This window comes from Pelodiscus sinensis, chromosome 24 (genome assembly GCF_049634645.1).
Source record: "Pelodiscus sinensis isolate JC-2024 chromosome 24, ASM4963464v1, whole genome shotgun sequence".
Taxonomy (NCBI): Eukaryota; Metazoa; Chordata; order Testudines; family Trionychidae; genus Pelodiscus; species Pelodiscus sinensis.
In genome coordinates this window covers 15,623,396-15,650,316 of record NC_134734.1, presented here as the reverse complement: position 1 = coordinate 15,650,316, position 26,921 = coordinate 15,623,396, and the positions used below count along the sequence as shown (strand labels likewise).

Below are 26,921 nucleotides of genomic sequence, written 5' to 3'. Positions count from 1 at the left end.
AAGCAAGTTCCGGAGGCCAGGCAGGATCAGCAGCCCACATACAGGAGAAGGGGAAACTGAGGCACAGATACACCTTGCCCCAGGTCACACAAGGAATCAATGGCAAAGCAGGAAATAACACTCCGGTGTCTTTACTCCTCCCCTACTCCCACCTCTGATCTTACCGCTGGACAATGTTGCCTCCTATTTCTAAAGCTCTGGAGCTGCTGCTCTGATTTGCCCCTTCCCTTCACGGTGGGCAGGACTCCTCGGGCCTGGTAACAGAACCCAGGTGTCCTGTGTTCAAACCAGCCCCTCTCCTCCTACTGGGACTCGGGGCTCTGCTGCAGGCAGGTGTGGCCACCACCTGGAAAGGGGCCACAAGGCAGCCCAGCTCCATCGCCCTTTCCAGTGCTGCCCCTAGTAGCGCTGCCAGGGGAACGCCTGTGGCTACCGATGCAGGGACCCAGACGAGTGACTGTCCTGGAGAGAGCCCTGCCAGCTGTCCAGGCCCTGTTCTCCCCCTGCCTCCTGCCCATCCCCATCAGTCATCCCTGCTCCTCGTGGCCTGGGGCCGCAGTCCTTTGATGCTGAGAGAAACACACGTGTGGGAGCTGTGCAGCTTGTTTACGAGGCGGGCAGGGCTTAGCGTGGCACCGGACACGCTTGCTGACTAATGCCACCTGCCCCCATGGGCTTGGGGATGTGACGGCTGTGGGCACAGGGAGGGGGCCAACGCACCATGTTACCATATAAGCCCATCGGTCAGCTCCCAGCTGGGTGTCTTAGCCTGCGGACGCTGCACCAGGGCACACAAGGCCAGCCCCAGCGGCCCTCCCCCAAGCCAGGTCCCTTACCCCGGAGCGGGGGTTTGTTCCCTGGTATCCCCAGCTCTGGATAGGTAGGGCCGCCCCCCACCTAGCAGCAGAGAGGGGGGCCACCCATAATAGACGATGATTAGCGGGGCCCAGCCGTCAAGAGCTAGGCTGGATGGGAAAGCTAGGCCTGATGGGTGCTGCCAGCTCTGGGGTGAGCAGGAATGAGGCTGCCAGGTTGTGCTGCAGGGAACCCCCCCCCTTGCCATGGTACCCCTTGATTCTCAGCCACTCTATCACCCAAGGAGCTGCCCCAAGGGGCCAGGGGCTGGGAGGAGGCGGATGCACACTGGCCAGCTGGGGGAGAGGGCATCCTTAAAATGACCTTCCGGCCACAGGATTTAGCAAGAGCTGGGGGCAGCTGGAGCCGAGGCTGCGCTAGGCCCTAGACAAGCAGCGCTGGGCAGCCTGCCAGAAGAGGGGGCCTGTGTCAGGTCAGCAGCACAAGCTGGGTGGGGGGGTTCTGGGGGTAGGGCCCCAGCTCCACCACAGGGTCTAGGCCCTGTTCCAGTAGGAGGTGAGCTTGGGTATGTCACATCCCCGCTCAGCCCATCAGTTTCCCCTCCCACCACTTGGCTAGTTACAGGGTGAGCACCTCCAGGCAGGGCCTGGCCTCACGGGGCCCCAAGCTTAGGGGCAGCCTCTAGGCATCCTTGCAAAGAATGTACTAGCTGGAGGCTGTGGGGGGAGGGGGAGGACGTTAAAGAAGAGGCCGCACAGGCAGTGGAGGAATCAGGGTTAAAGGAGGGGTGAAGCGGGGGGATCTAATGTTAAAGATGGTGGGGGCAGGGGATCCAGGGGCAAAGGCAGGGAGGGGCCAGGATGCAGGGGCAAAGCGGGGAGGGTGGGCAGGGCAAGGATCCAGGGGCAAAGGCAGGAGGTGCAGGGATCCAAGGGGCACCTCACCCCTACCCCAGTCCTGAGCCTCCGTCCGCATGGCGATCTCTTTATTTACAGTGATAACCAAAATACTCGCTTCAGTTCTCTTCCTAGGAAAGAGTAACCTGAGCTGGGGACTCCAAGTGCTAGAGGGGGCGGGGAGGCAACAGCTGAGGGTCGGCTCCAGGAAATCTACAAAAAGAACCAAAAGCTCCACTTTGCTTTGAGCTGGAGGCAGAGCCCTGGCCGCAGGGCACCAGCCGGCCGGGGCCAATGGCTTCGAGGCACAGAGAGGCGTTAAACAGCAGCGCCGGGCATTATGTCTTCCTCTGCTTGCGACCTGTGGGGCAGACACACAGCAAGTGGTTCTGGATCTGGGGGGCACAGCTCAGCCCAGAAGTCCCCACCCCTCCCTAGTGCACCCCACCCTCTGTCAATCTCCAGTACTAACAACCTGTCTGCACCTTCTCCCCCTTCCCCAGAGCTAGTTCCAGCCCATCCTAGAGACAAGCAGGAAGGAAATGCCCCTCAGCAGTAGGACAGGAAGTGAGGAGGCTGACATCCAGCAGGAATGAGAGGCCTAGTAGGATCATCTGTGGGGGTGTTACCACTCCCAGGTGTTAATCGCCCAGTCCTGGGTAAAGCCCAGGGCCTGCTTTCCCAGTCTGACCCACCCCCACGCTGCAGGCTCTGCTGGCTACCGGAGCTTTCACTTCTTGTCCTAACGAGGGGCACAGGGAAGGCCACCGCCTGGCTGGGGGCGTGGAATTGAATCCTGAACCTCTACCTCCCAATGCACAGGTTTATGCGTTATGCTGCTTGACTTAAAGAACCAGCACCGTTAGCTCTAGGGATGTAAAATCCCATTTAATGGGTTAACCGGTTAAACGTGATATTTACCTGGTTAACCAATTAAAGAGCAGTGGGACTCCTCCGCTCACCGCAGCCGGGCTGACGTGGCCCTGCTGCCGGTGACGTGCCTGGGCTCGCTGCGGACAGGGGCTGCTCTGGACCGGAACCGATAAACATCACCCCCTAAGGGTGATGGCTGCTTACCAGTTAACTGGCTAACCTTCCACATCCCTAGTTAGCAACACCCACACACCCGTTGTGTGGCGTCTAATCACTAGAGGGGAGCAGCATCACCAGGCACTTCACCCCAGAGCGGAGTGCACCAGGGCTGAGCCAATGGGGGCACTCTGGGCGAGGGGACCATTGTAAATTCAAGGGGGCTCAGGCTCCCAGAGCGGCTGCGGAGGGGCAGGGGGCAGGAGCAGTCTGTCCCCTCGCCACCACTCTCCTAGCCTGCTACTTACGGAGCTCGTTGTTCTTGGTGATGGCAATAGAGGCTCTGGCCCTTGGTCCCTGCTGCGTGAAGTGGTACCCGAAGCGGATGATGGAGGGGCACTTCTCCAGCATGGCAGCCATCTCCATCTCCACCGAGTCCCCCAGCCGCTGACACTGGGCAAAGAAATGACAGCCCGGCTGAGCTGGGCCCCAGGGGCGGGGAGTTCTGCTCCCATCTCCAGCCCAGCCTGACTGGCCAGTCTGACACAGGCCGCACCAGCCCCATGGGGGGCATGGCCCCAGGGACCCGTCCAGCTGTCTTTGCTTTGATTGCAGGCCTGGGTAGCCTTGGAAACACACACACACACACCCCACGCTGTAGCCTCCAGGGCCCGGCCCAGCCGAGTCTGGGTCTCGGCAGAGGCCGCCAGGCGTCTGGGAGCTCGCCTGACAGCCGCCAGACTCGTCCCACACCAGCTGCTGTGGGGTGACTACGAAGCGCAGCCAGCTCCAAGCCGACCCCTAGCGTGAGAGGCGTTGTCTCCCATTACTCAGCCCCAGGAAACAGGGGCTACTGTGGACAGACATAGGCCTCCAGGAGGCTTTGGCAGAAAAGTGCAGATGGCAATTCAGGGTTATGGTGCCTGGGGTCCCACCAGGCACCCGAGCCTCCAGGGCACTTCCTAGCCTCGGCACCTGAGCTTGCCCAGGACCTCGGCCTGGACTGGCTCCTGGGTGTCTCGCAACGGGGGTAGCCCAGAGCAAAAGGATCAAGCCGTCGTTTCTGTGTCTCAGTGTGCAGGAAGGGCCAAGCGGTAATCAGGCTGGGTTCCCTGCCCATGGGGTTTTGGTGCCAGGAGCAGCTTTGGGCAGGGCAGCACTGTGCAAGTGGGAATATTGGTCCTAGCTCCCGCCTCCATGGCCAGAAGCTGGGATCTATCGAGCTCTGGCCTCCCCCCAAAGCAGGAGGGATCGGGTTTCTCCAGGGCCTGCGCCCCAGCGTGGTGCCCATCCCAGACTGGGCCGTGTGGGCAGATGGTTGTTTGTTCCCAGTTGTACCCTCCATAGATCCCTTGCTCTGGGACCGGACCAGACATCCAGTCCTGGCCTCTGGCTGCCCTGACTCACTGGGGCCTATTGGAGTCAACCAGAGCATTTCCATTCATTTCATAGGGCCTCTCCTTACCCAGCCCACCAGTGCTGTGTCCCCTCTGCTCCCCAGACCCACTGGGTCCAGACTGAACTCAGCCCCTCCCTGGATTGGGCCCTCGATTAGCAACGTGCAGCTGGCCAATGACAATGGATAATTAGATAATTAGCCTCTGTCTACAAATGTGAACTCTTGTAACCCCCAGAAAGACAATCCCAGCCCTTGGGTGTGAATCCCAGCTATGGGTGTCAACGTTCCGTACACACCCGGGTAGCATTATCCCCGTTTTACCTGCAGGAAACTGAAGCACAGAATGGCCAGCTTCCTAATCACAGGCAGACTGCATCCTTTAAGGAGAAATGGAGCCAGTCCAGCCAGTGTCATCATTAGCAGCCTCCTAGCCTGAGGGGGCAGGACTAACTGATAAACACCTGGACTCACAAAACCCTGAGTGAGGGGAAACTGAGGCAGGAATGTTGCAGAGCCATCCCAGGCCACAAGGGGACACTCACCCTCCTATTAGAATCTTTTTTTATAATGGAGATTGCCTATCTCCTAGAACTGGAAGGGACCTTGAAAGGTCATTGAGTCCAGTCCCCTGCCTTCACAGCAGGACCAAGTACCATCCCTGACAGATTTTTACCCCAAATAGCCTCTGCAAGGATTGAACTCATAACCTTAGGTTTAGCAGGCCAATGCTCAAACCACTGAGCTATCCCTCCCTCCTGCTGACATTAGTGGGGTCAGGATTTGACTCCACATACCCACAGAATCTGAGCTTGAATTAATTAAAAGTTCCCAGCACCCAAGTCTGTATCCAAGACACCGACGACATCCAATGTCCACTGGCCCCACCTTTTGCTTCCCAACCATCCGTCAAGCTGTCCAACAACTTGCAAGCCATTCCAATGCCATGTCCCCACTAAACGGCACATGGCCCCCTGCCCCAGCATTCTCTGGCAGCTGGGCTTGGTGACCGTACCTGGTTGTCCACCTTGAGCTCGGCCAGCGTGGTGTTCTGCTGCACGCCCTTGATGACAGCCATCATCCCAGCACTAGTGATGAAATTGGATTCAATGTTGAGGCTCCGAAGGGTCTTGTTCTCTTTCACCATCTCAGCCACGGCCTGTGGGAGTCCCAGACCAGAGTCAGTCGTATCGACCTGTCACAGCCTGCGAGCAGAGTCTGACATCCTCCCCATGCAGCCCCTGGCACAGAACACTGCTAATATGTCTCTGGCCTGTTCTCGAGCCACCTCTCTCGGGACCCTGGCTGGCTGGAAGTCAAGAAGGGTAGTAATCGGGGTGGCTGTTGAGTGGCGTGACTCAGCTGCCCTCCCCACTCTCACCGGCTGAGGGATGGCACGTACACGCCACTCCCACTAGGCCTGTTTTGCAGGATGGTCCCAGAAGCGTTCTAACAATGCACAAGATTCTGAGCTGAGCCATCTTCCCTGGGCCACTAAGCCCGACCACCACCTTCCATAGCCTCAGCACTTCCAAAGCCAGAAGGGGCAGTTGTGACGCTCGGCATGCACCGGCCAGAGAAGCTCCCGAAACAAGGTTGCAAGCAGATCTCTTAGACACAGCCTGTCCACCCTGAAACACTGTGAGCGATGGAGACTCAGCCACAACCCTCAGGAACCTGTTCCAGTCACTAATAACCGTCCCCTGCGAGCCAGAGGCTTTGAAAGGGCCCAGAGTAATAACAACCCCAAACTCTTACCTATTGCTCAGCATCCACAGATGGCAAAGGGAGGTAAGCATTGTCACCGGCATTGTACAGCTGGGAAACTGAGTCGCAAGGAGGTGAGGTGACATGGCCACGGTCACCCAATGACTCAGTGGGAACAGCACCACCCACTCCAAGGCCAGGGCTTTATGGACGGGACCACCCTGGGATCTCTAGTGGTAGCTAAGGGAATTGCTCCTCAGCTGTAGCTTGTATTCTGAGCCCGGCTCTTACACGGCCCTTGTCCATTGGGTTCCCGCTAGAAAGTATGTTTCCATCTCTGTCCATCTATCCACCTCCCTGACATCCACTCCCTCCATCTATCTACCCCATTCACCCGTCCCCTGACATCCCCCCACCCGAGCGTAAGATGGTGTCCACACTGCTACGGGGAAGCGAACTACCAGAGCTGGCTGGGATCTAGCTAGAATGGATCAAAGCTAGCCCAACTCCAAAGAGCAGGGAAGCTACAGCAGCACCAGTGGCTGCACTGGCCCCACCAGGTCCCTGGGGACATGCACAAGCAGCGAGCAGGGGCCACGGCCTGGGCTGCTGCAGCGTCGCTGACACATGAGACTCGAGCTCACAGATCCACTGGCTGGGGCACATCTACAGGTGCTGCCCTGACACCTCCCAGCTGCACTGCAGATGTACCCACTGAGGCCAACAGCACCTAACTGGGTACATGAAGTTAAGCAACTGCTTAAGGGCTTTGCTGAATCCAGCCCAGGTGTGAATTCCTGTCAGGGAAGCTGGTTCCCTCTTGGAGAGTCAGGCTCCCTGGGGCATTTCGATGCCAGCTGTGGCTTGTCAGAGCTCAGGGGGGCAAGGGAGATGCCCCATGCAGCTCCCTGGAGAGCGTCCATCTGTCGGGAGCTGCAGGGCTTACCATGGCCACCGCATCACTGCTCCGAGTCGCCACCAGGCTCAGCTTCTTCACATGGGTGTTGGTTTTCATGGCTTCACAGATTTCCTTCAGCGTGGGGATGGGAATGTTCTGCAAGAGGAGAATGCGAGAAAACAGGAGCCTCACTGGTCTTTCTGGCATCATAATGGAGGGACAATTGGGGAGAGATGTGTCGCAGGGGTAGATAGATGGAGAGAGGTGGATATCGGGGGATGGGTTGCATGGATGGATAGATGGAGGGAGATGGATATTGGGGAATGGGTCACAGAGGTGGATAGATGGAGAGAGGTGGATATCGGGGGATGGGTTGCATGGATGGATAGATGGAGGGAGATGGATATTGGGTCACAGAGGTGGATAGATGGAGGGAGGTGGATATCAGGGGATGGGTTGAATGGATGGATAGATGGAGGGAGATGGATATTGGGTCACAGAGGTGGATAGATGGAGGGAGGTGGATATCAGGGGATGGGTTGCAGGGGTGGTTAGATGGATAGGCTATCGAATTAAAAAACTCAATAATAGTGGGTGATTTCAACTATTCCCATATTGACTGTGTACATGTCACCTCAGAGATAAAGCTTCTTGATACGTTAAATGATTGCTTCTTGGAGCAGCCGCTTGTGGAACCCATAAGGGGAGAGGCTATTCTGATTTAGTCCTAAGTGGAGCACAGGAGCTGGTTCAAGAGGTAAATATAACTGGACCGCTTGGAAATAGTGACCATAATGTAATAAAATTTAACATCCCTGTGGTGGGAAAAACACCTCAGCAGTCCAGCACTGTGGCATTTAATTTCAGAAAGGGGCACTACACAAAAATGAGGAAGTTACTTAAACAGAAATTAAAAGGTACAGTGACAAAAGTAAAATCTCTGCAAAATTCATGGAAACTTTTCAAAGACACTATAATAGAGGTCCTACTTAAATGTATATCCCAAATTAAAAAACACAATAAGAGAACCAAAAAAGCGCCACCATGGCTTAACACCCAGGTAAAAGAAGCAGACACAGATAAAAAGATATCTTTTAAAAAGTGGAAGTCAAATCCTAGTAAGGAAAATATAAAGGAGCATAAACTTTGTCAAATTAAGTGTAAAAATATAATAAGAAAAGCCAAAGGGCTCATCTAGACTACACAGAAGATTCGATCTCACAAAAATGAAAGTAATCAAGATATGGGTTTTTTTGGCAACCCCTCCCCTTCTTTGAAAAGCCGCAAAAACCTCATTTTTTAGGAAAAGCAGCTTTTCGAAAAAGGGGGAGGTTTGCTGAAAAAAACATGTCTTCATTACTTTCACTTTCAAAGCTCTGCTTTCAAAAGTGAGATTGGAAGAAAATATGTTAATTCCTGCAGAATTTGCATATCCTCTGTCGAATCTTTCACATAGATGAGCCCAAAAAGGAGTTTGAAGAACAGCTAGCCCAAAACTTAAAAAGTAATAGTAAACTCTTTTTTAAGTACACCCGGGTTACGTACAAGATAGGGACTGTAGGTTTGTTCTTAAATTGAATCTGTACGTAAGTCGGAACTGGCATCCAGATTCAGCCGCTGCTGAAACTGATCAGTTTCAACAGCGGCTGAATCTGGACTCCAGTTCCGACTTACATACAGATTCAACTTAAGAACCCCAGGCGTCCCCAAGTCAGCCGATGCTGAAACTGATCAGCAGCTGATTCCAGGAAGCCCGGGGCAGAGCAACTCTGCCTCGGGCTTCCTGTAGTCAGCCGCTGGTCAGTTTCAGCAGCGGCTAACTTGGGGACGCCTGGGGCAGAGCAGCTCGGGTGCTGCTGGGTTGCTCCATTAGCGCCGCTCCTCAGCGCTACTGGACCAACCCAGCAGCACCCCAGCTGCTCTGCCCCAGGCGTCCTGATTCAGCCGCTGCTGAAACTGATCCAGTAGCGCCAAGGAGCGGTGCTGCGGGACCAACCGGCAGCGCCCCACCTGCTCTACCACAGGCCCCGGGCTTTGCTCCACGTCTCCCTGGTCTGCTGGGGGGGGGGCACTAGCTGCGTCCCTCCCCAGCAGACCAGGGAGACGCTGAGCAAAGCGGCGGAGGACCCGGGCCGGACCCGTGGCGCTTCCAGATCAGCTGGAAGCGCCGCGGGTCCGGCCCGGGTCCTCCGCCGCTTTGCTCCCTGTCTCCCTGGTCTGCTAGCTCCCCCAGCAGACCAGGAAGACGGGGAGCAGCTTTTCTCGCCCCGGAGGAGGCGGGCAGTGGGACCAGGCATCCCGCTGCTCCAGTCCTCTGGGGCGAGAAAATCCCCGTTCGTAACTGCGGATCCGACATAAGTCGGATCCACGTAACTCGGGGACTGCCTGTACATCAGAAGCAGGAAGCCGGTTAAACAACCAGTGGGGCCTTGGACAATCGAGATGCTAAAGGAGTCCTGAAAGACGATAAAGTAATTGCAGAGAAGCTAAATTAATTCTTTGCTTCAGTCTTCATGGCTGAGGATATTGGGGACATTCCCAAACCTGAGCCATTCTTTTAGGTGACAAATCTGAGGAATTTGTCCCAGATTGAGGTGTCATTAGAAGGAGTTTTGGAACAAATTGATAAACGTAAAGTAACAAGTTACTGGGACCAGATGGCATTCACCCAAGAGTTCTGAAAGAACTCAAATGGGAAATTGCAGAACTATTAACTGTGATGTGTAACTTGTCCTTTAAATTGGCTTCCGTGATTGGAAGATAGCTAACGTGGTGCCAATATTTTAAAAGGGCTCTAGAGGTCAACCTGGCAGTTACAGACCGGTAAGTCTAACGTCAGTACCGGGCAAATTAATTGAAACTATAGTAAAGAATAAAATTGTCCGACACGTGGATGAATATAATTTGTTGGGGGAAAGTCAACATGGTTTCTGTAAAGGGAAACCACGCCTTACTAATCTGCTAGAGTTCTTTGAGGGGGTCAACAAATCTGTGGACAAGGGGAATCCAGTGGATATAGTATACAGTACTTAGATTTCCAGAAAGCCTTTGATAAGATCCCTCACCAAAGGCTCTTAAGTAATGTAAGTTGTCATAGGATAAGAGGGAAGGTCCTTTCGTGGATTGATAACTGGTTAAAAGACAGGAAGCAAAGGGTAGGAATAAATGGTAAGTTTTCTGAGTGGACAGAGGAAACTAGTGGGGTCCCCCAAGGGTCTGTCCTGGCACCAATCCTATTCAACTTATTTATAAATGATCTGGAGAAAGGGGTAAACAGTGAGGTGGCAGAATTTGCAGATGATACTTAACTGCTCAAGATAGTTAAGACCAAAGCAGACTGTGAAGAGCTTCAAAAAGATCTCACAGAACTAAGTGATTGGGCAACTAAATGGCAAATGAAATTTAATGTTGATAAATATAAAGTAATGCACATTGGAAAAAATAATTCCAACTATATATACAATATGAGGAGGACTAATTTGGCTACAACGACTCAAGAGAGAGACCTTGGAGTCATTGTGGATAGTTCTCTGAAAACATCCACTTAGTGCGCAGCGGCAGTCAAAAAGCAAATAGAATGTTAGGAGTCGTTAAAAAAAGGGATAGAGAATAAGATGGAAAATATCTTATTGCCTCTATATAAAACCATGGTACGCCCACATCTTGAATACTGCGTACAGATGTGGTTACCTCATCTCAAAAAAGATATATTGGCATTGGAAAAGGTTCAGAAAAGGGCAACAAAAATTATTAGGGGTTTGGAACAGGTCCCATATGAAGAGAGATTAAAAAGACTTGGACTTTTCAGCTTAGAAACAAGAAGACTAAGGGGGTGTATGATAGAGGCCTATAAAATCATGATTGGTATGGAAAGAATGAATAAGGAAAAGTTGTTTACTTATTCTCACAGTATAAGAACTAGGGGTCACCAAATGAAATAAATAGGCAGCAGGTTTAAAACAAACAAAAGGAAGTTTTTCTTCACTCAGTGCATAGTCAACCTGTGGAACTCCTTGCCAGAGGATGTGGTGAAGACTAAGACTTTTACAGGGTTCAAAAAAGAGCTATATAGATTCATGGAGGTTAGGTCCATCAATGCCTATTAGCCAGGAAGGGTAGGCATGGTGTCCCTAGCCTCTGTTTCTCTGGAAGGGGGTGATAGGAGAGGGATCACGTGAGGATTACCTGTTGTGATCCCTCCCTCTGGGGCATCTGGTATTGGACACTGTCGGCAGACAGGATACTGAGCTAGATGGACCTTTGGTCTGACCCAGTATGGCCGTTCTTATGGAGGGAGGTGGATATCGGGGGATAGGTTAAAGAGTAGATGGAAGGAGGTGAATATCGGGATGAGTTAAAGGAGTAGACGAAGGGAGGTGGATATCGGGGGATGGGTTAAAGGGGTAGACGGAAGGAGGTAGATATCGGGGAATGGGTTAAAGGGGTAGAGGGAGGGAGGTGGATATCGGGGGATGGGTTAAAGGGGTAGACGGAAGGAGGTAGATATCGGGGGATGGGTAAAAGGGGTAGAGGGAGGGAGGTGGATATCGGGGGATGGGTTAAACGGGTAGACGGAGGGAGGTGGATATCGGGGGATGGGTTAAAGGGGTAGAGGGAGGGAGGTGGATATCGGGGGATGGGTTAAAGGGGTAGAGGGAGGGAGGTGGATATCGGGGGATGGGTTAAAGGGGTAGAGGGAGGGAGGTTGATATCGGGGGATGGGTTAAAGGGGTAGACGGAAGGAGGTAGATATCGGGGGATGGGTAAAAGGGGTAGAGGGAGGGAGGTGGATATCGGGGGATGGGTTAAAGGGGTAGAGGGAGGGAGGTGGATATCGGGGGATGGGTTAAAGGGGTAGAGGGAGGGAGGTGGATATCGGGGGATGGATTAAAGGGGTAGATGGAGGGAGGAGGATATCAGGGGGGTGGATCAAAGGGAAGGCAGCCCAAGAGATCAGTCAGTGGGTCTGAGTTCAGCATGTATCTGTTATTTACTCCCCTCTGTGCCAGAGCAAAGGTGTCTCGGGACACCTGAAAAGCAACCAGCCACCTGAGCACTGCACTGGCTGCTGCCATGGCACCATGCTGAGGCTGGACGCCCTGACTCATGGGAGCTAGGGCGAGGGACTGGGATTGTCACACCCAGGAGCCCCCAGGGCACTGCCAGCTCCCTGCCCTGCACATCTTTGCCTTCCTCAACCCTCCATCTGCTCCCCTCTCCTAATGGTGGGGTCACAGCTCTAAAGCCAGGCCTGGCCAGCCACCTCCCTTTGGTTTGGGGGAGATGGAGCTACTGCCCAAGGCAGAGCAGCCCGTGGTGGCTGAGAAGAACGGGTCACGCGGACGGTGCTGTCAGAGCAGCGGTAGAAGAGGAAGGGAAGGCCCTTCATGCCTGAGGCTGCAGCCAGGCCAGTGCTGATCTGCTCCGTGCATCTCTCTTCTGCATGGTGCCAGAGGAGAGCAAGATGGAGAAGGTCCAACATAGCCCAAGATTGTGGCCCAGGCTCTGTTCTCTGAGGGGCTGAGGTCCTGGCCCCAGTCAATCAAAGGCCCCATTCTGCTTGGCATCCCCGGGGCCCATCTGTCACCCTGGCCAGATGCCCCCACGCCCCAGAGCTCCCATCCTCTCCCATGCCCCTTGCTGCCCTGGCACAAACTGACCTTGATATTGTTCAGGTTGACCTCCTCCAGGTCCTTGTCGTTGCTCCGGATTTTTTGCAGGGTCTCCTCCACGTTGGTGGGGTTAGGCGGCTCATCTGGGACGGGTTTGTACTTATCCGGCTTTACCACGCCTGGAGGGATACACATGCACCACCAGGTCAGCAGGGGAAGATTCACCAACCTGCTCCTCTCACGCTGCACCGGACCCCAAAGCTCAGCCGGCCTCAAAGCCAAAGGAACACTGCCAATCAATCAGCCAAAGACGCTTCGCTATGGCTAGTCACTCCTGATTTACACCGGTGTAAATGCTGGGAGAGTTTGGCCCTGTGTCCCGGCATCTCCTGCCCTGCGTTACTCACAACAATCCGGACAGAGAGGAATTCGTAAACCCCATTTTGTTCTCCTCCCGCATCCACTGGTGTCATGCATTTCACACCCGCTTCTGGCAGAGGGTTCTCAGCCCCGCCGGGGGAATGGCCCAGACCTAGGCATCCAGACCTTGCTCTGTGACAGACGGAGCGGCCAAACTGGAGTCGGTGCGCGCATGGGATGACCACACAACCTCCCGCCCCACCGGCTGAAGCGCACTCACTGTTGATGCCTTCGGTGCTGGTGATGTTGCCGCTGCAGATGGCTTCATAGTACTGCTTGTTGCTCATCAGGGTGTACATCCCCAGAATGGCTGTTGGGGAGGCAACAGTAAACAGACCACTGGGTTTAATAGGAAAGGCCGAGGGTCTGAGCTGCAGAGGTAGCGGAAGGTGGTTGCTGCATCTCTCTGCTTTTCTGGGCTCACCCTGTCCCTGTTTGGCAGAAGGGAACCTCCCAATCTCCCTAAACTGCACTAAGTGACAGTGTTGCTGTTTGCTGTTAACCAGTTACCACCTTGCACCCCAGAGGTGGCTGCATCTCAGCACTGGCCGAGGGATCCCTGTGTAAACAGTTTGCTCATTCCACCCCAGAAGCTGCTGCATCTCACCAGTGAGAGAGTGCTCCCTGTATAAAACCTTCCACTCCAGAGGTGGCTGGCTGTCCATAGTGGAGGAATAAGTCTTCTTGTGTTCCACCCCAGTGAAGGTTGCATGGTCATAGTGGGTGCCTATCGTTTTGTAAGCAGCTATCCTGTTCCACCCCAGAGCTGGCTGCATGCCAGCCAATGGACAAGCTCACAAAGCGCCCCATGACTCTGGGGATTGAAGGCACTTCACTATTATTGTAGCAGGCCACAAGGCAGCCCTGTGGCCATGCTCCCAACCCGATCGCGGCTGGCTATGGGAGGCCTTAGGAAAAGCCCCTCCATGTAATCTCTCACCACATGCCTCATGTATTTTTATTGGCCTAGCATCTCCCCAGCGGGTGTAAGCGGATAGCCCTGGAGCCTGCCGTTCTCATTTTAGCCACCCACTGGCTCGCAGCCAGCTCGCTTGCTGCTGAGCTCTGGGAATCGGAGCTCACCGTAGCTTGTATGGGCAGCAGTGGTAACCGCCCCGAGGCGGCATGGGGGCAGGGAGGCTGGGAACCAAAGCTGGGTCCCGGAGTTACAGCAGGCCAACCTGTGTGCTGCTGAACTGGGCAAGGGGTGAGCCCGGGTCTCGCTTTACCCCCCTTTTCCCTCTAGGCACCCCCTGCCCCAGGGAGCTCAGAGGGCTGCTGTGCCAGGCAACAAGCCAGCCAGAATGTGTGAGGAGCTGCCCCTGAAGCACGGTGAGGGCACACACACGCAAGAGTGTATGCACACTGCAGGCCATGCGTGCACATGTGCTCACACATACAGGGATTCACACAGGTTCATACAAACATGCAGGTACACACACATGCATCGACACACCAGTGTACAAATGTGTACCCACACACACATATGTACGCCCACATGCACAGGGGCGGGTATTCACACAGTGCATGTATTCGCATGGATGCACCCAAAACACAGGCCTGTCTAAACCCAGAGGCTTAGCCAGGAGCATGCACACACCCCCATATGCATTCACATGGGGACGTGCATGCAAGCACCATGCACAAATACGCCTCTGCCAGCATGCACACAGCAGCATCTCACACCAAGTTCCCTTGGCCTGCACTGCCATGCTCAATCTGGACAAAACTTCCCAGCTCCCTGGTCTGGCCAGGCATTTTCACATGCAGCAAAACCCCAAACCTCAACTCATTGCCTTGCCACTAGCCCCACTGGAGTTTTCATGACCCACTTGCTAATCACAGGAGCTTGGAGGGGTGAAATCCATCCCTGGCAGCCGAACATTGATTTCAGCAGTGGCTGTGCCCCTGCCCTGTTTCCCACCCCTAAGGGATGTTTTAGGGCAGCCTGTTCCCAGAGCTCCATAGTCTTCAGCCCCGAAGTCTGGGGTTAGTGTATGGGCTGGGGAGAACTGAAGGTTAGAGCTGTAATACTGTGGTGTTTGTGTGCCACTACCCTCTGCTGCATAGAATCAGGAATGTGTGTCATAGGCCCTCTACTGTCACCCACTAATGGAGATTCTCCTGCAGTTCCCATGGCAGGGGCCTAGATTTTTGGAATAGGAAGATGTGGTTTCTTTTCCCCCTGCCACCACAAGGGTATGTCGCAGCCTGTTGATGTCACATAGCTCTTCCCATGATGACAGCCAAGCCCTCGGTAGGTATGTCTACACTACAGAGTTTTGTCAGAAAAATGGCCATTTTTCTGACAAAACTTGAGGAACGTCCACACTGCAATCACGTTCTTCCGCAAGAAAATAAAAAGAACAGAGGGGTGTTCCAGCATTGGTAATCAGGAGTGGACTGGCAATCAAAATAGGCCTAGGAATAGCCCTCCCTCCATGCCCCTCAAGCACCACCCCTTTACCTGCGTCACGTCCAGCATGCAGCACGAGCGGCGGGTCAGGTTCCATGCACCGCATACAGCGTGGACGCAGAGCCGCTTGGAGTGCGGGGCAACGGCGGCCCGTCACGGGTGGATACAACGGCCCACCGGGAAATTCCCAGTATTCTGCTGGGCCAGTCCGCCCCTGTTGGTAATCCTCATTCTACGAGGAAGAAGCCTTTTTGTGAAAGAGCTGTTTTGCAAAAAGGCATGTGTGGATGGGGAAGAGAGAGTTCTTTCGGAAGAAGAGGAAAGAGGAAAAAGCACAGGTGCCCTGGTAGCCATTCCGTCCATAGCAATCACAGCTTACAAGCGAGAGAGCATCCATTCAGTCTGGATGCTCTCTTTCGAAAAAGCAATCGCTTTTTCAATGCACTTTTGCAGTGTGGACGCTCTCTTTCGGAAAAAGCTTTTTCGGAAGATCTCTTCTGAAAAATGCTTCTTCTGAAAGAAGCCTGCAGTCTAGACGTAGCCTATGGGGCAGGCAGGACCCGTTCCCTGCTGTCAGCATCTCCCAAACCCTCACACACTCATGCACAGCAGATAAGCCTGCTACAGCCTTTGCTAACAGACCCGCCTTTCCACTTGGGCAGCAGATCTCTGGCAGTGGGGATGGAACCTATGACCCGCCCAAGGGCTCAGCATCTCACCAACTCCATCTGAATCCCTTGCCAGGATCCGGCCAATCTTCACTCAGCACCAGTCACAACACATCCACCCCGGAAACACCAGCCGCCCAGTGGCAGCAACCTCAAGCCAGAGCCTGGGCTCCAGGTATTCCCCACCAGCACATACTTGGGCCCAGGCTCGGTTAAAGGCAGGACACTGCTGCCTCCCCACCACTGTGGCCCCAAAGCAGACAGGCTTTGCTGTCCCCAGAGATCCCGTACCTGCAATGTCACACATCTCTGCATCAGTGGCATTGGCCAGGGCTTCCTCCAGCTCAGGTTCCAAAGTGACGTGCTCCTCCTTGGGGATTTCTTGCTGGGGGGTCTTTGGGATGAAGGGTTTCCCTGCAAGAAGACAGACAGGGGTTAGAGTCTGGGCTGGGGAGCACCAAGGGTTAGAACCATCATATAGTGCAGTGTGTACGCCCCTGCCCTCGGCTGCATGGAATCAGGAATGTGCATCATAGGCCCTCTACTGCCAGCAATCAGTGGAGATTCACCTGCAGCTCCCATGGCAGGATTTTTGGAGGAGGAAGATGTGGTTTCTATTCCCCCTGACACTAGGGTTATAAGTAGAGGCCTGTTGATGCCACGTAGCCACTGACTGGTGATGGCATCTTAGATTCCCACAGGGCAGTCTGCCCTGGAATGCTTGCTTCCCCCCAGCTCTGGAGGGGGAACTGCTGTCCCAGATCAGACGGGTGGTGCACAGATGCAGCCAGCTTCAGGGCAGAATGCAGTGAATTCAGGACAGGAAGCAAAGGAGAATCCAACTGAAAGGGCTGGGGGGGAGCGCTGAGTGACAGAATGGGAGAGAGCAGCCCACCTAGGGTTGCCAGATGGTTTCAACAAAAATACCAAACACACTCCCCTCTCCCCCCACCAAAAAACAACACCACCGGGGAAAAAATTCTGTTGGGGGGGGAAGTGGGGGAGACCAAAGTTGTTGAGCCAAAAAAAAAAGGACCCCAAGAGTTATTAAGCAAAATAATACATAAATAAATTAAAACAGCATGGCCCCTTTAATTGCGTGCAGAGTCAGAATAGGGATAGGAAGAGGAGAGGGTGAGCACTTAGACCCTGGGAAGGCATTGCTTCCCCTTGCTCAGGTCTTTAGGTTTTTTGCCAGTGGCCATCTCGTTTTCTTGGTCGAGCCAGAAGGGAGCTTCCCTGCGGAACCAGGTTAGCAGGGGGAGCCGGCCCACTTGCTGGGTGTCGTGGGGTTGTCAGGTGTCAGGTATTTTCACCTCCTGGCAGGGGAAAAACCAGAAAATACCGGACATTCCAGGTGTCCGGTATTTTCTGATTTTTTTTACCGGACAGGAGGCGAAAATACCGGACTGTCCGGGTCACTACCGGACACCTGGCAACCCTAAGCCCACCCCTTTGACAGGGGAGTTCTGGGCTCTGCTCTATAAAATTCCTGGGCTTGGCTGGTGGGGAGGGCGGAAGGTTGTGAAGGGGCATGGTCTTGGGGCAAGGGGTGTGGCTTTAGGTGGAAGGGGCAGGGCTTCAGCTGCCTTCCCCAGCTGGGTCTTCACCTGCTGCCCATGGGTGCAAACAGTTAGACAGACAGGGGAACAGAAGCCGGGGAGGGGGATTATTAGGTTATCCTGATCAGTGCAGACATGGTGGGCTCGTCTACACTGGCCCCTTTTCCGGAAGGGGCATGTTAATTTCACCTATCTTAGTAGGGAAATCCGCGGGGGATTTAAATATCCCCCGCGGCATTTAAATAAAAATGTCCGCCGCTTTTTTCCGGCTTTTAAAAAAGCCGGAAAAGAGCGTCTACACTGGCCCCGATCCTCCGGAAAAAGCGCCCTTTTCCGGAGGCTCTTATTCCTACTTCCATCTCACACCAGCACCTATCTCAGCGCTCCTCTGCCTCCTTTTGAAGTAGGAATAAGAGCCTCCGGAAAAGGGCGCTTTTTCCGGAGGATCGGGGCCAGTGTAGACGCTCTTTTCCGGCTTTTTTAAAAGCCGGAAAAAAGCGGCGGACATTTTTATTTAAATGCCGCGGGGGATATTTAAATCCCCCGCGGATTTCCCTACTACGATAGGTGAAATTAACATGCCCCTTCCGGAAAAGGGGCCAGTGTAGACGTAGCCGGTGAGTATATGGCACCCTGCACCGGACCCAGGAGCGCTGAGATAGGTGCTGGTGTGAGATCCTACATCAGTGAGATCAGGACTGGCCAGATCCTCTGCTCTCTGTCCTGTGGAACAGCCTTGGGCCTTATTCACACAGAGCTCAGTGGCCTAGCAGCTCTGGAAAACCCTAAATCTGAGCTATGGTGGCAGCTCTCCATGCCCAGTGGAACTTTCTACCATCTGTGCGAGGCCCCGGGCATGAACTCCCCGAAGACTGGACTTTCCCAGCATCCCCTCACCCCGTCTGTTTCTCCACCCAGCTCTTCCCCAATACTCCAGAGCAACTCTACCAAAACAATCCCCTCCCACACACAATCCTCCTCCTTGCTAGAGAACAAGTCACAAGTGATGGGGGCACTCAGGTGGTTTAATGCACACCTGGAATGTGCTCACACGCCATGGTAATGGGTGGATAGGAAACTGCATAGACCAGGAGGCCCTGCTGTGAGCAGGGGCCAGAGGAAGTTTGGGTGAGATGGAGCAGAGCAGGACACCCAGAAGAGTCTTGCGGGTCTTATGGCTTGTCTACACAGGCACGTTTTGTCGCCAAAATCTGCCTTTTGGCAACAAAATAGGGAGAGCGTTTATACTGCAATGCAACTTTTGTTGGGAAAAACACACAGTTTGGGTGAGAAAAACCTTCCAGTCCTAGGAAAGACTTTTGTCTTTTCCCCTTCTGTTATAGTTGATAGCCAACGTGTACTCTGCTGTTTGTTTTGTCGAGAGAACTGGCTTTCACCAGTATTCCACAATGTCTGGCCTGATGGCTTTGCTCAGTGTTTTGTGATCTGAGCTGCCCTGCAGGCATGCCCCTCCCCCCTTTCAAAGCTCTGAGCAGTATCTGACAGCTGAATGAGCTGCTCCCTTTGAGGGAACAAACAAAGAACAAATCATTGGAATGCTCCTGCTAGGAACACAGCGGCAGGGATCAGCTCTGCTTTCCTGCAACACTGCACAGTGGGGGGGGGGGGGGGGGTTTGCTGACCCACATGGCTTTGCTCTATCTGTCCACAGGGGACCTACCAATGTGGCCACAAAATGTCAACAGTGGGAGGCAGACAAACCAGTCTGACTGGTTTTCACTTTTGGTGACATTCACGTCTCAACCGCACTTTTGTCACCAAACCTTCCCAGTGCAGACACAGCTGTAGCTTCAGGGGAAACCTGCCACTGTCCGACACCTGATTTTCAGGATGTGACAGCAGCTGCAGCAGCAGCGAGGGCTCTGGGGGCACTAGCAGCAGGGTTGAGGTGGGGGGGGGGTTAAGTGATCTTTGCTCTCCCCTCCCAGTGGCCCTTGTGGACTTGTACCCCCAAGCCTGTCCTTGCCCTGGGTGGGGGGGGCATGTACCCTCTGGCACTGACCCCATGTCAGGGCCAGGGACTCCTGGCAGCTTGGGCCCATCTCCCTTAGTCAGGGGGCGGGATCAGGTGATGTAGGAGTCTGCTGTTTGCACCAGGGCAGGTTGTGCCAAGCTCCCTCCCCCGCCCCATGCACTCTGCAGCACCCCAGTACCTCTCTTCTCGCCGGTGAATGGCACCAGGTCCTCACGCTCCTCTGCCTCCAGCGCCTGCTTCTCCAGGTGCTGCATGAGGGCGTCCCGGTCCAGCGGCCCCGTCGGGCTCTTCTTGGTCTGGTCTCGCTGGCGCAGCCCAGCTGGGAGCATCATGTTCTGGAAGGAGGCAGGAAGAAGTCACAGGTGGGACAGCCCCCCCTAGAGATCACAGCCCCATCCCCACCCCTGGGGAGGGCACAAAGCCCTTTGCAAGTGGCAATGAATGAAGCCTGGCACCAACGCCCCATGTTACAGTGGGGAAACAGAGGCACCCAGCAGGAGCTCACCCAGGAACCTAGTGTGAGAGCTGGGCATAGAACCAAGAAGTCCTCCCTTCCCACCCTGTGCTCTGACCACTGAACTGCACTCCCCTCCCATCCACACGGGCCCAAGTTTTGAAGGGTTTTCGACTGGCATGGCCATCCCACCAAGGCCCAGGTGAGAGTCAGGGCTGGCGGGGACAGGGCTCGAAGCTTCAAAGCCTGGAGGTCAGCATCTCACAAGCTACAGCAACTCTCCCTTCCCACCCCAGCCCCAGGCAACCTCACCTCGGGGTCCATCTCCTGCAGCTCTAGGTCGAGCTGGTCCAGCTCCTCAGGGGAAAGTTCCCTCAGGAGCTTCTCCTCATCGATGTCCCGGTACTTCTCCAGTTCCATCCGGTAGGAGGTCATGGTTCAGCGGCGTCGGAGGTGGCCCCTCCCCAGCGACCAAGCACAGAAACGTAGCCTGAGTGGGGACACAGACAGGTGTGGGCACTCCCTGCGGCGGGGCTTTCATCAGGTTCACCCATGGGACTCCCTGCTCCCACACAGACCTATGGAACTCAGTGCAAAGGGACAGGATTGGTGTTAATTTGTGAAACTCCATGCTACAAGATTCCAGCAAGATAAGTCCATGGGACTCCCCGATGTGGGGTATTAGTCAAATTAGTCCTTGAAACTCACTGCGAGGTTAGTCCAGGGGACTTCCTGACACTGAGTATTAATGACACCACTCTGTGGAACTGCCTGCCAAGAGATATTAGTGAGACTAGACAGTGCAACTCCCTGCCATTGGATATTACCCAGGTTAGCCTGCAGGACTACCTGCCACTGGATAATAATGAGATTACTCCCTGCCAATGTATGGCTATTAGGTTAGCCTAGGGACTCCCTGCCACTGGATATTAGTGAGGCTAGCCTGTGGGCCTCCCTGCCATTGACTATTATTGAATTCCCTGCAGTCTAAAGACACTAAGGTCCAAAGTAGCAGTGGGCTCGAATCCAGCAGTCAGGCACAGCTGAACCTCCTGTCCCCTTCCAAGGGTATGCAGCATTAACTGCCCTCATCTCCCACCCCCTCTCCCAAGCCCAAGGGTCCAGTGCCAGGAATAGTGAAATCCTTCCCCATTCCCCACCCCCACAAGCTGCCCCTCCCTGCCTCCAAAGTGCTGCAGTAGCTCAGTGCCCTTATCAGAGACCCCCACGGCTCCACCCAGGGCCCATATCAGCCCTGCAGCCATCAGCACCGGCTGATAAGGGAGCAAGTCTGAAACAGATGCGCTGCTCAGGGTGGAAGGAGGCAGGGGCTATCAGTGAGCCCAGGCCCCAGGGAGACAGCCCCCAGAGGCACCACAGAGTCCACAGAAGGCCACAGCTCCAGCGGAGCCATGCTGGGAGGGGACAGCCAAGTGGGATGGGGATGGAGATGGTCAGGGGCTAAGGATGGCAGGGAGATGGTACAGGAGCTGGAGAGGGAATGTCTGCCCTGAGAATGGAAGGGGTCCTTGCGGCATGGAGGGGGGCATCATGGGGATGGAGGGCATCATGCTGGGGACTGAAGAGGACCCTGGAGATGGGAGGGGGCAGGCCAGGGCATAGAAGGGGCACTTGGGGTAGAAGCTACAAGGCAGATGGTGCAGCCAGCACCCTCCGCTCTTTGACCAAAACTGCCAAGGCAACTGCTCCAGGAATCTGCCAACCTGGCTGGGCAGGGGTCAGCTTGGCGCCCACCCCTGTGTGCAGCAATACCTGTGCATAGAGCAGGGAGGATGGCCGCCCCACCCCACCTCCACTGGAACAGGCTCTGAAGCAGGCCTTAAAGTCACCGTGCTCAATGCTACATGATGTGGTGGGTTTTTTGGGGCTATCTGAGGCCTCCCACCATGCTGATAAATCAGAGAGGGGTCTGGAAGAGTTGGGAGGAGGATTAAAGTGTGGGAAAAGCTGCCTTAAAGCAAGACGCTCCAGAAGATTAATGGCGGGGGGGGGGGGAGAATTGCCCCCAATCTGTCAGTACCTACACAGGGAACAAGCATTTAACAACAGGCACTTCGCGCTAGCAGTGAGAGGTCGAACGCGATCCAGTGGCTGGGAGTGGGTACGAGGCACAGTCAGACAGGGAACAAGGGGCATGTTTAAACCAGGAGAGTAATTAACTTTGGCCCAATCTACCCAGGGTTGTGGGAGATTCTCCAGCACTACCCATTTTAGGGGTGTTTTTCTAAAGCTCCGCTCCAGGAATTCCTCTGGGGCAAGTCACTGGCCTGGGTAACAGAGATGATCACGCTGGCCCCTTCTGGCCTTGGAATCTATGAGCTCCATGAGTAGACAGTCCCGGAGCCTTCCCATCCATAAAACAGGTGGTGTTTGGAGAGCCGCAGCCGGGAAGCATTTTAAAGAATGAACCTGAGTTGCATTTACGGTCGGGCCCTTTGACCCAGCTCTGGCAGTGTAAGGGGAGCGTCTACAGACCGTTCCTCCGCTTCAAGCCCTGCCTGCTGCCGCCTGTTACTCGTAGGTGCATTGGCACAGGGCCCAGATCCCCTGGGGATGGGCACCCTGGGAGTCAGGGGCAGACTATCGAAGCAGCTGGGACTGACCAGGGCCCGAGGATTCCATTGAATCCCAAGAGCCACACGGAAGGATTCTGACCTCACACCTTAGTCTTCCATGCAGTTCCTCTCGATTTACCAGCATCAGAGCAATCAGAGTCAAGCTTACAACCGCTAAGGCAGAGTCGCTCTGATTGGTTAGACCAGAGATTTTCAAACTACGAGTAGCGACCCAGGACTGGGCTGTGGAATGTCGGGCACTGGGTCTGGGTGCCGCAGGGGGGTCAGGTGAGCAGTGGGGGTGCTAAGGCAGCTCCCTGCCTGTCCCGGCACCGCAGACTGCGCTGTGCCCCAGAAGCAGCCAGCCTGGCTCCTAGGTGGCGGGGCAGGAGAGGGCATAGGGCTCCAGCACTGCCCCTCCCCTGAGCACTAGCTCCGCACCCCCATTGGCTGGGAACCTGCTGCTTGCTGCTTCTAGGACGGAACGGTCTGCGGTGTCAGGAGAGGCAGGAAGCTGCCTAAACCTCCCCACTGCACTGCTGACTGGGAGCTGCTCAAGCTAAGCTCCTCCTGGCCCAGCCCTGACACCACACACACACAAAGCCAGAGCCCCCTTCTACAGCCCAAAGTTCCCATCCTCAGCCCCACTCCGGAGCCCACACTCTACTCAGATTCTGTTGGGTCACAGCATCAACAATTTTCTTCAACTGGGTCATGAGATAAAAAGTTTGAAAACGGCTGGGTTAGTCTGATCTGCCTGCCACAGGCCAGAGACGCTCTCCCAGGGTACCTGCCCTGGAGGGAATTATTGATATTACCACCACGTTCGTATGTTAAAGCCACAGCCAGGCACCAGCTCCAGTCAAAAAAGCCCTTTCTCACAGCCCCTCCGGCCACGCTGCTCCCTGCTCCAGCCTGACCTTGCTCTGCTGAGATCGGAACAGCCAGGTGCTCACTTGGAGCCGCAGCCTTACCGGGGTTGGGCTGCCTGCTGAGTACAAAGCAAGGGCACAGTGTCCTGGAGGGCCCTGGGAATCTGGCAATAGCCCTTTTGCCTTTCCCAGAAACACGGCAGGGCCAAATGCGACAGTCCTCTTGTTTTATTCCAAGTAATCCAGTGCAGTTCTGCCCCCATGGGGCTAGGATCCAGCCAGATCAGACCCTGAGCCGGGACAGGCTGGGCTGGTAAGACAGAGAGGAGACCTCCAAGGGACACCCACCCACCCACATCTGCAGTCCTGGGGGATTCAATAGGTGGCGCTCTCCTTGCTGGGTCACACCCCCGCATAGCATAGAGAGGGCTGCTGGCAGGTGTAACATTGGCAATCTCCTAGTACAGGCATGGGGCACGCCCTGGCTTGCCTGGATCCAGCCTCCAAGGCTCAGCATTGGGGAGCTAGCACTCCAGCCCTGCAACCCCCCCTTCTTCCCAGACCCAGCACCCCCACTCTGTTCCTGCACCCTCCCATGTCCACCAACACCCATCCCACTCCTGCACCCTCCCTCCTGCCCAGTCCCCACACCTGCTTCACCGCAGTCCCCTCCCGCACACTGAACTCCTTTTTGGCCCAACCCCAGAGCATAGATGGGCCCCCAAAATCTACTAGCTTGTCCCCCACCTACCCACCCACCTACCCAGGCTCTGGTGTGTGAAGGGAATAGGGGAATGTGGATTGTGTTTGGGGAAATTTGTTTCTTCTTTTGTGCAGCCCCAGCTGATTTGACTGTTGGTCAGTGGCCCCTGACTCCAAAAAAGTTCCCCACCCGTCCTAGTGCTTAAGCAGGTTTTTGCCCCGGAGGCCCAGCCAAATTCCAGCCTCGGAAATGTGATGGCATCTCCCTAATAGTCCTCCTGCAGTTACGCTAGTCAGGACCTGTCCTCACTCGGTTCTAACAGCTGCTGCAGCCCTCCCCAGAGGTGGCCACATTTCAGCACTAGTTGAACCAACCTGCATGGGTCTGTCACATTTACACAGCCCTCTGGGCTGCAGAGCACTGTAGCAACAGCAGCACTGTAGCCATATAACGCCTGTTATGTTCTTTTGGTGGGGGAAAAGTAGCCAAACCTCATCCTCCATCAGGAGCTTGCATGGAGCCAGGCTAGGAGACAACGCTGTTTACTCCGAGGGTCAAGTCCAAGCCGTGCATGTCCCAGGCAGAGAGAGCTCCTGAAAGCTCCAGGGAAGGGTCTTTCACCGATCAACAAGAGGAAAACACGCCCTACAGCCTACAGAAAAGCAGGCACCGATCCCCCCAGGGGCAGCTCATCCCCTACACTGAAGGGGAGAATCCAGAGCCCGAAGCCAATGGCCAAAGAGGGTAAGCCAGCCCCGTGGCCCTTCCATGAGCCGCTCGGAACGTTGGCTTTGTTACTAGCTCAGCCTCACGCCCCGTGTAGAAATCCACCGCTCGGGAGCAGGGCTTCCCGCTTACCTTTCCCAGGCAGACCAGGGCGCTGCTTTTCCAGGCTGGGGGAAAGTAGCAGCAGCACAATGCTGAGGCAAGGGATACCGCCAGCGAAGTGTGTGAGATCAGCATTTTATTATTTTAGCTCCAGCTGGGCAGAGGGGGAGGTGGGAGAGTGAGATCCCATATACAGGCTGGTTATCAATCACTCCAACTGCCCAGCAGCTTTCCCAGTGCCTGGCAGACCCCTAGTGGTCACATGCCAGAAATGCCACTGAAAGCAGACAGCACTTCTGGGCTACAGTCACAAATGGGTCCCGTCCCCCCGTCCCCCCCCGCATTTTGCTTTGCAGGTGGGGAGGGCAAAAGATGAGGCCTTAGCTGCAGGAATGGCTCTGGCAGGTCAGGGCCAGCCACACAGGCACCCTGGTAGAGTCAAGAAGAGAGGACTCCTCTCACTCCAGATCCAGTGGGATGGGTCTGGGAATTCCCGGGTTTAGCTCAGGGCCAAACAGGCAAGAGAAAGTTTATAGCCTGGATCAGATGAGCAGATGAAATTGGGAGCTCTGTGAGGCAGGGATCATCTCTCTGATGTGTCTGTACAGCACCAAGCACCAGGGACTTCTGGGCCATGACTGGGCACCTAGTAGCTACTGTAATTCACCTAATCAAAGTCCCTTCTGGCCTTGTAATTTATTCAACTGAATGAGTGAAGAGAAACAGCAGGAAGATGGAGCAGGGGGGGAGGCTAATTAATGACAGCTCAAAGGATGTGGGGTAAGGAAAGGAGGGTGAGCTTACAGTGAAGGTACTAGTCTGGAACTCAGAAGATCTGGATTCAATTCCCAGCTCTGATGCTGTTAGTTTGAGGCCCTGTACCTCAGTTTTCCCACCTATAAAATGGGGATAATGCTACATCCTTGGCTACAACACATGCCCCAAGGCAAAGCATTCAGATACTCTGAGGACAGGGGCTGGGTAAGAAGCTACACAGGCAGATGTACCCTGTGGGCAAGGGACAGGGGATAATGACAGCCATCTGCAAGGAGGGAGAAGTGCTTGGGGGTAACTAGAAGTGAGAGGGAGAAATAGCAGCTGAAGCTCAGGAAGGGCTTGTTAGCGAGCTGTACTGAACTGCAGACTCAGCCCCCGAGGTATGGAGTCCCCAGTGCCCGAGACACTTCAACCCAAATTGGAGTCGAGAGGGGGCAAGATCAGTGTGGGTGTAAGTAGGAAACTGGATGGGTGACTGAGGCAATTGCCCTAGGAAAGGGCAGTCTTTCCTTTCCTTTCCCTTCCCTTCCCTTCCCTTCCCTTCTCTTCTCTTCTCTTCTCTTCTCTTCTCTTCTCTTCTCTTCTCTTCTCTTCTCTTCTCTTCTCTTCTCGAAGCAGCTGGCCTGGTGATGCTGCCTGACAATTCCGAGGAATAACACACAGGGCTCCAGCCCTCCCAGCACTTATCAGAGCCATGCAGGCTGGCCAGCCCACAGTAGAGAACCAGCAGGCCACAGCCACCACGGCTATGTCTACACAGTTTCCCTCTTCTGCAAAAGCCTATGCAAATTAAGTGCAGATTAGCCTATTTCTGGGCTTCATTTGCATAAGTGATTAGGAGCCGTTTTTGCACAAGAGGTTTTTGTGCAAAAAGGCGCCATCTACATAGCCCCTTTTTGTGCAAAAACCCCTCTTGTGCAAGAGTCGTTCTTCCTCATTTTTTCAGGAAGAACGGCTCTTGCGCAAAAGCGGCTCCTAATTCATTATGCAAATGAAGCACAGCAATGTGCTAATCCGTGCTTCATTTGCATAGGCTTTTGCAGACGAGGGAAGCTATGTAGACATAGCACATCTAACCGGAGATGGCACGGCCTGTACTTTACAGCTCTGCCCAAGTTCCAGCCAGCAGCCCGAGTCAGGGTTTCCGCACAAACAGCACCTTGCCCCTCCGGTTTTTGCAGTGGGAGTTTTACCCTATCTGCAGTCTCAGCTAGAATCAAGTGAATATCATAGAATCATAGGACTGGAAGGGACCTCAAGAGGTCATCGAGTCCAGCCCCCCGCCCTCAAGGCAG

General features: G+C 54.7%; 1 protein-coding gene across 1 annotated transcript; it reads right to left on the bottom strand.

The window, feature by feature from the left end:
- Positions 1-1,784: 1,784 nt before the first annotated feature.
- Positions 1,785-25,039, bottom strand: TMOD4 (tropomodulin 4). Its single transcript, XM_006113930.4, has 10 exons — positions 24,880-25,039; positions 20,183-20,360; positions 19,595-19,751; positions 16,150-16,272; positions 12,995-13,084; positions 12,403-12,533; positions 6,791-6,898; positions 5,153-5,296; positions 3,050-3,194; positions 1,785-2,073 (listed from the first exon to the last, which is right to left on the bottom strand). The coding sequence occupies exons 2-10, from the start codon at positions 20,303-20,305 to the stop codon at positions 2,051-2,053; spliced, it is 1,044 nt and encodes a 347-aa protein (XP_006113992.1). The 5' UTR covers positions 20,306-20,360; positions 24,880-25,039; the 3' UTR covers positions 1,785-2,050.
- Between the last annotated feature and the right edge of the window lie 1,882 nt (positions 25,040-26,921).

Bases quoted from the DNA above. Each gene is read 5' to 3' on its own strand.
- TMOD4 (XM_006113930.4), bottom strand. From the start codon at position 20,305: ATGACCTCCTACCGGATGGAACTGGAGAAGTACCGGGACATCGATGAG. The intron at 16,273-19,594 runs GTACTGGGGTGC...GTCTTCTTGCAG, and splicing joins ATTCACCGGCGAGAAGAGAG to GGAAACCCTTCATCCCAAAG. The intron at 6,899-12,402 runs GTCAGTTTGTGC...CTCCTCTTGCAG, and splicing joins TCAACCTGAACAATATCAAG to AACATTCCCATCCCCACGCT.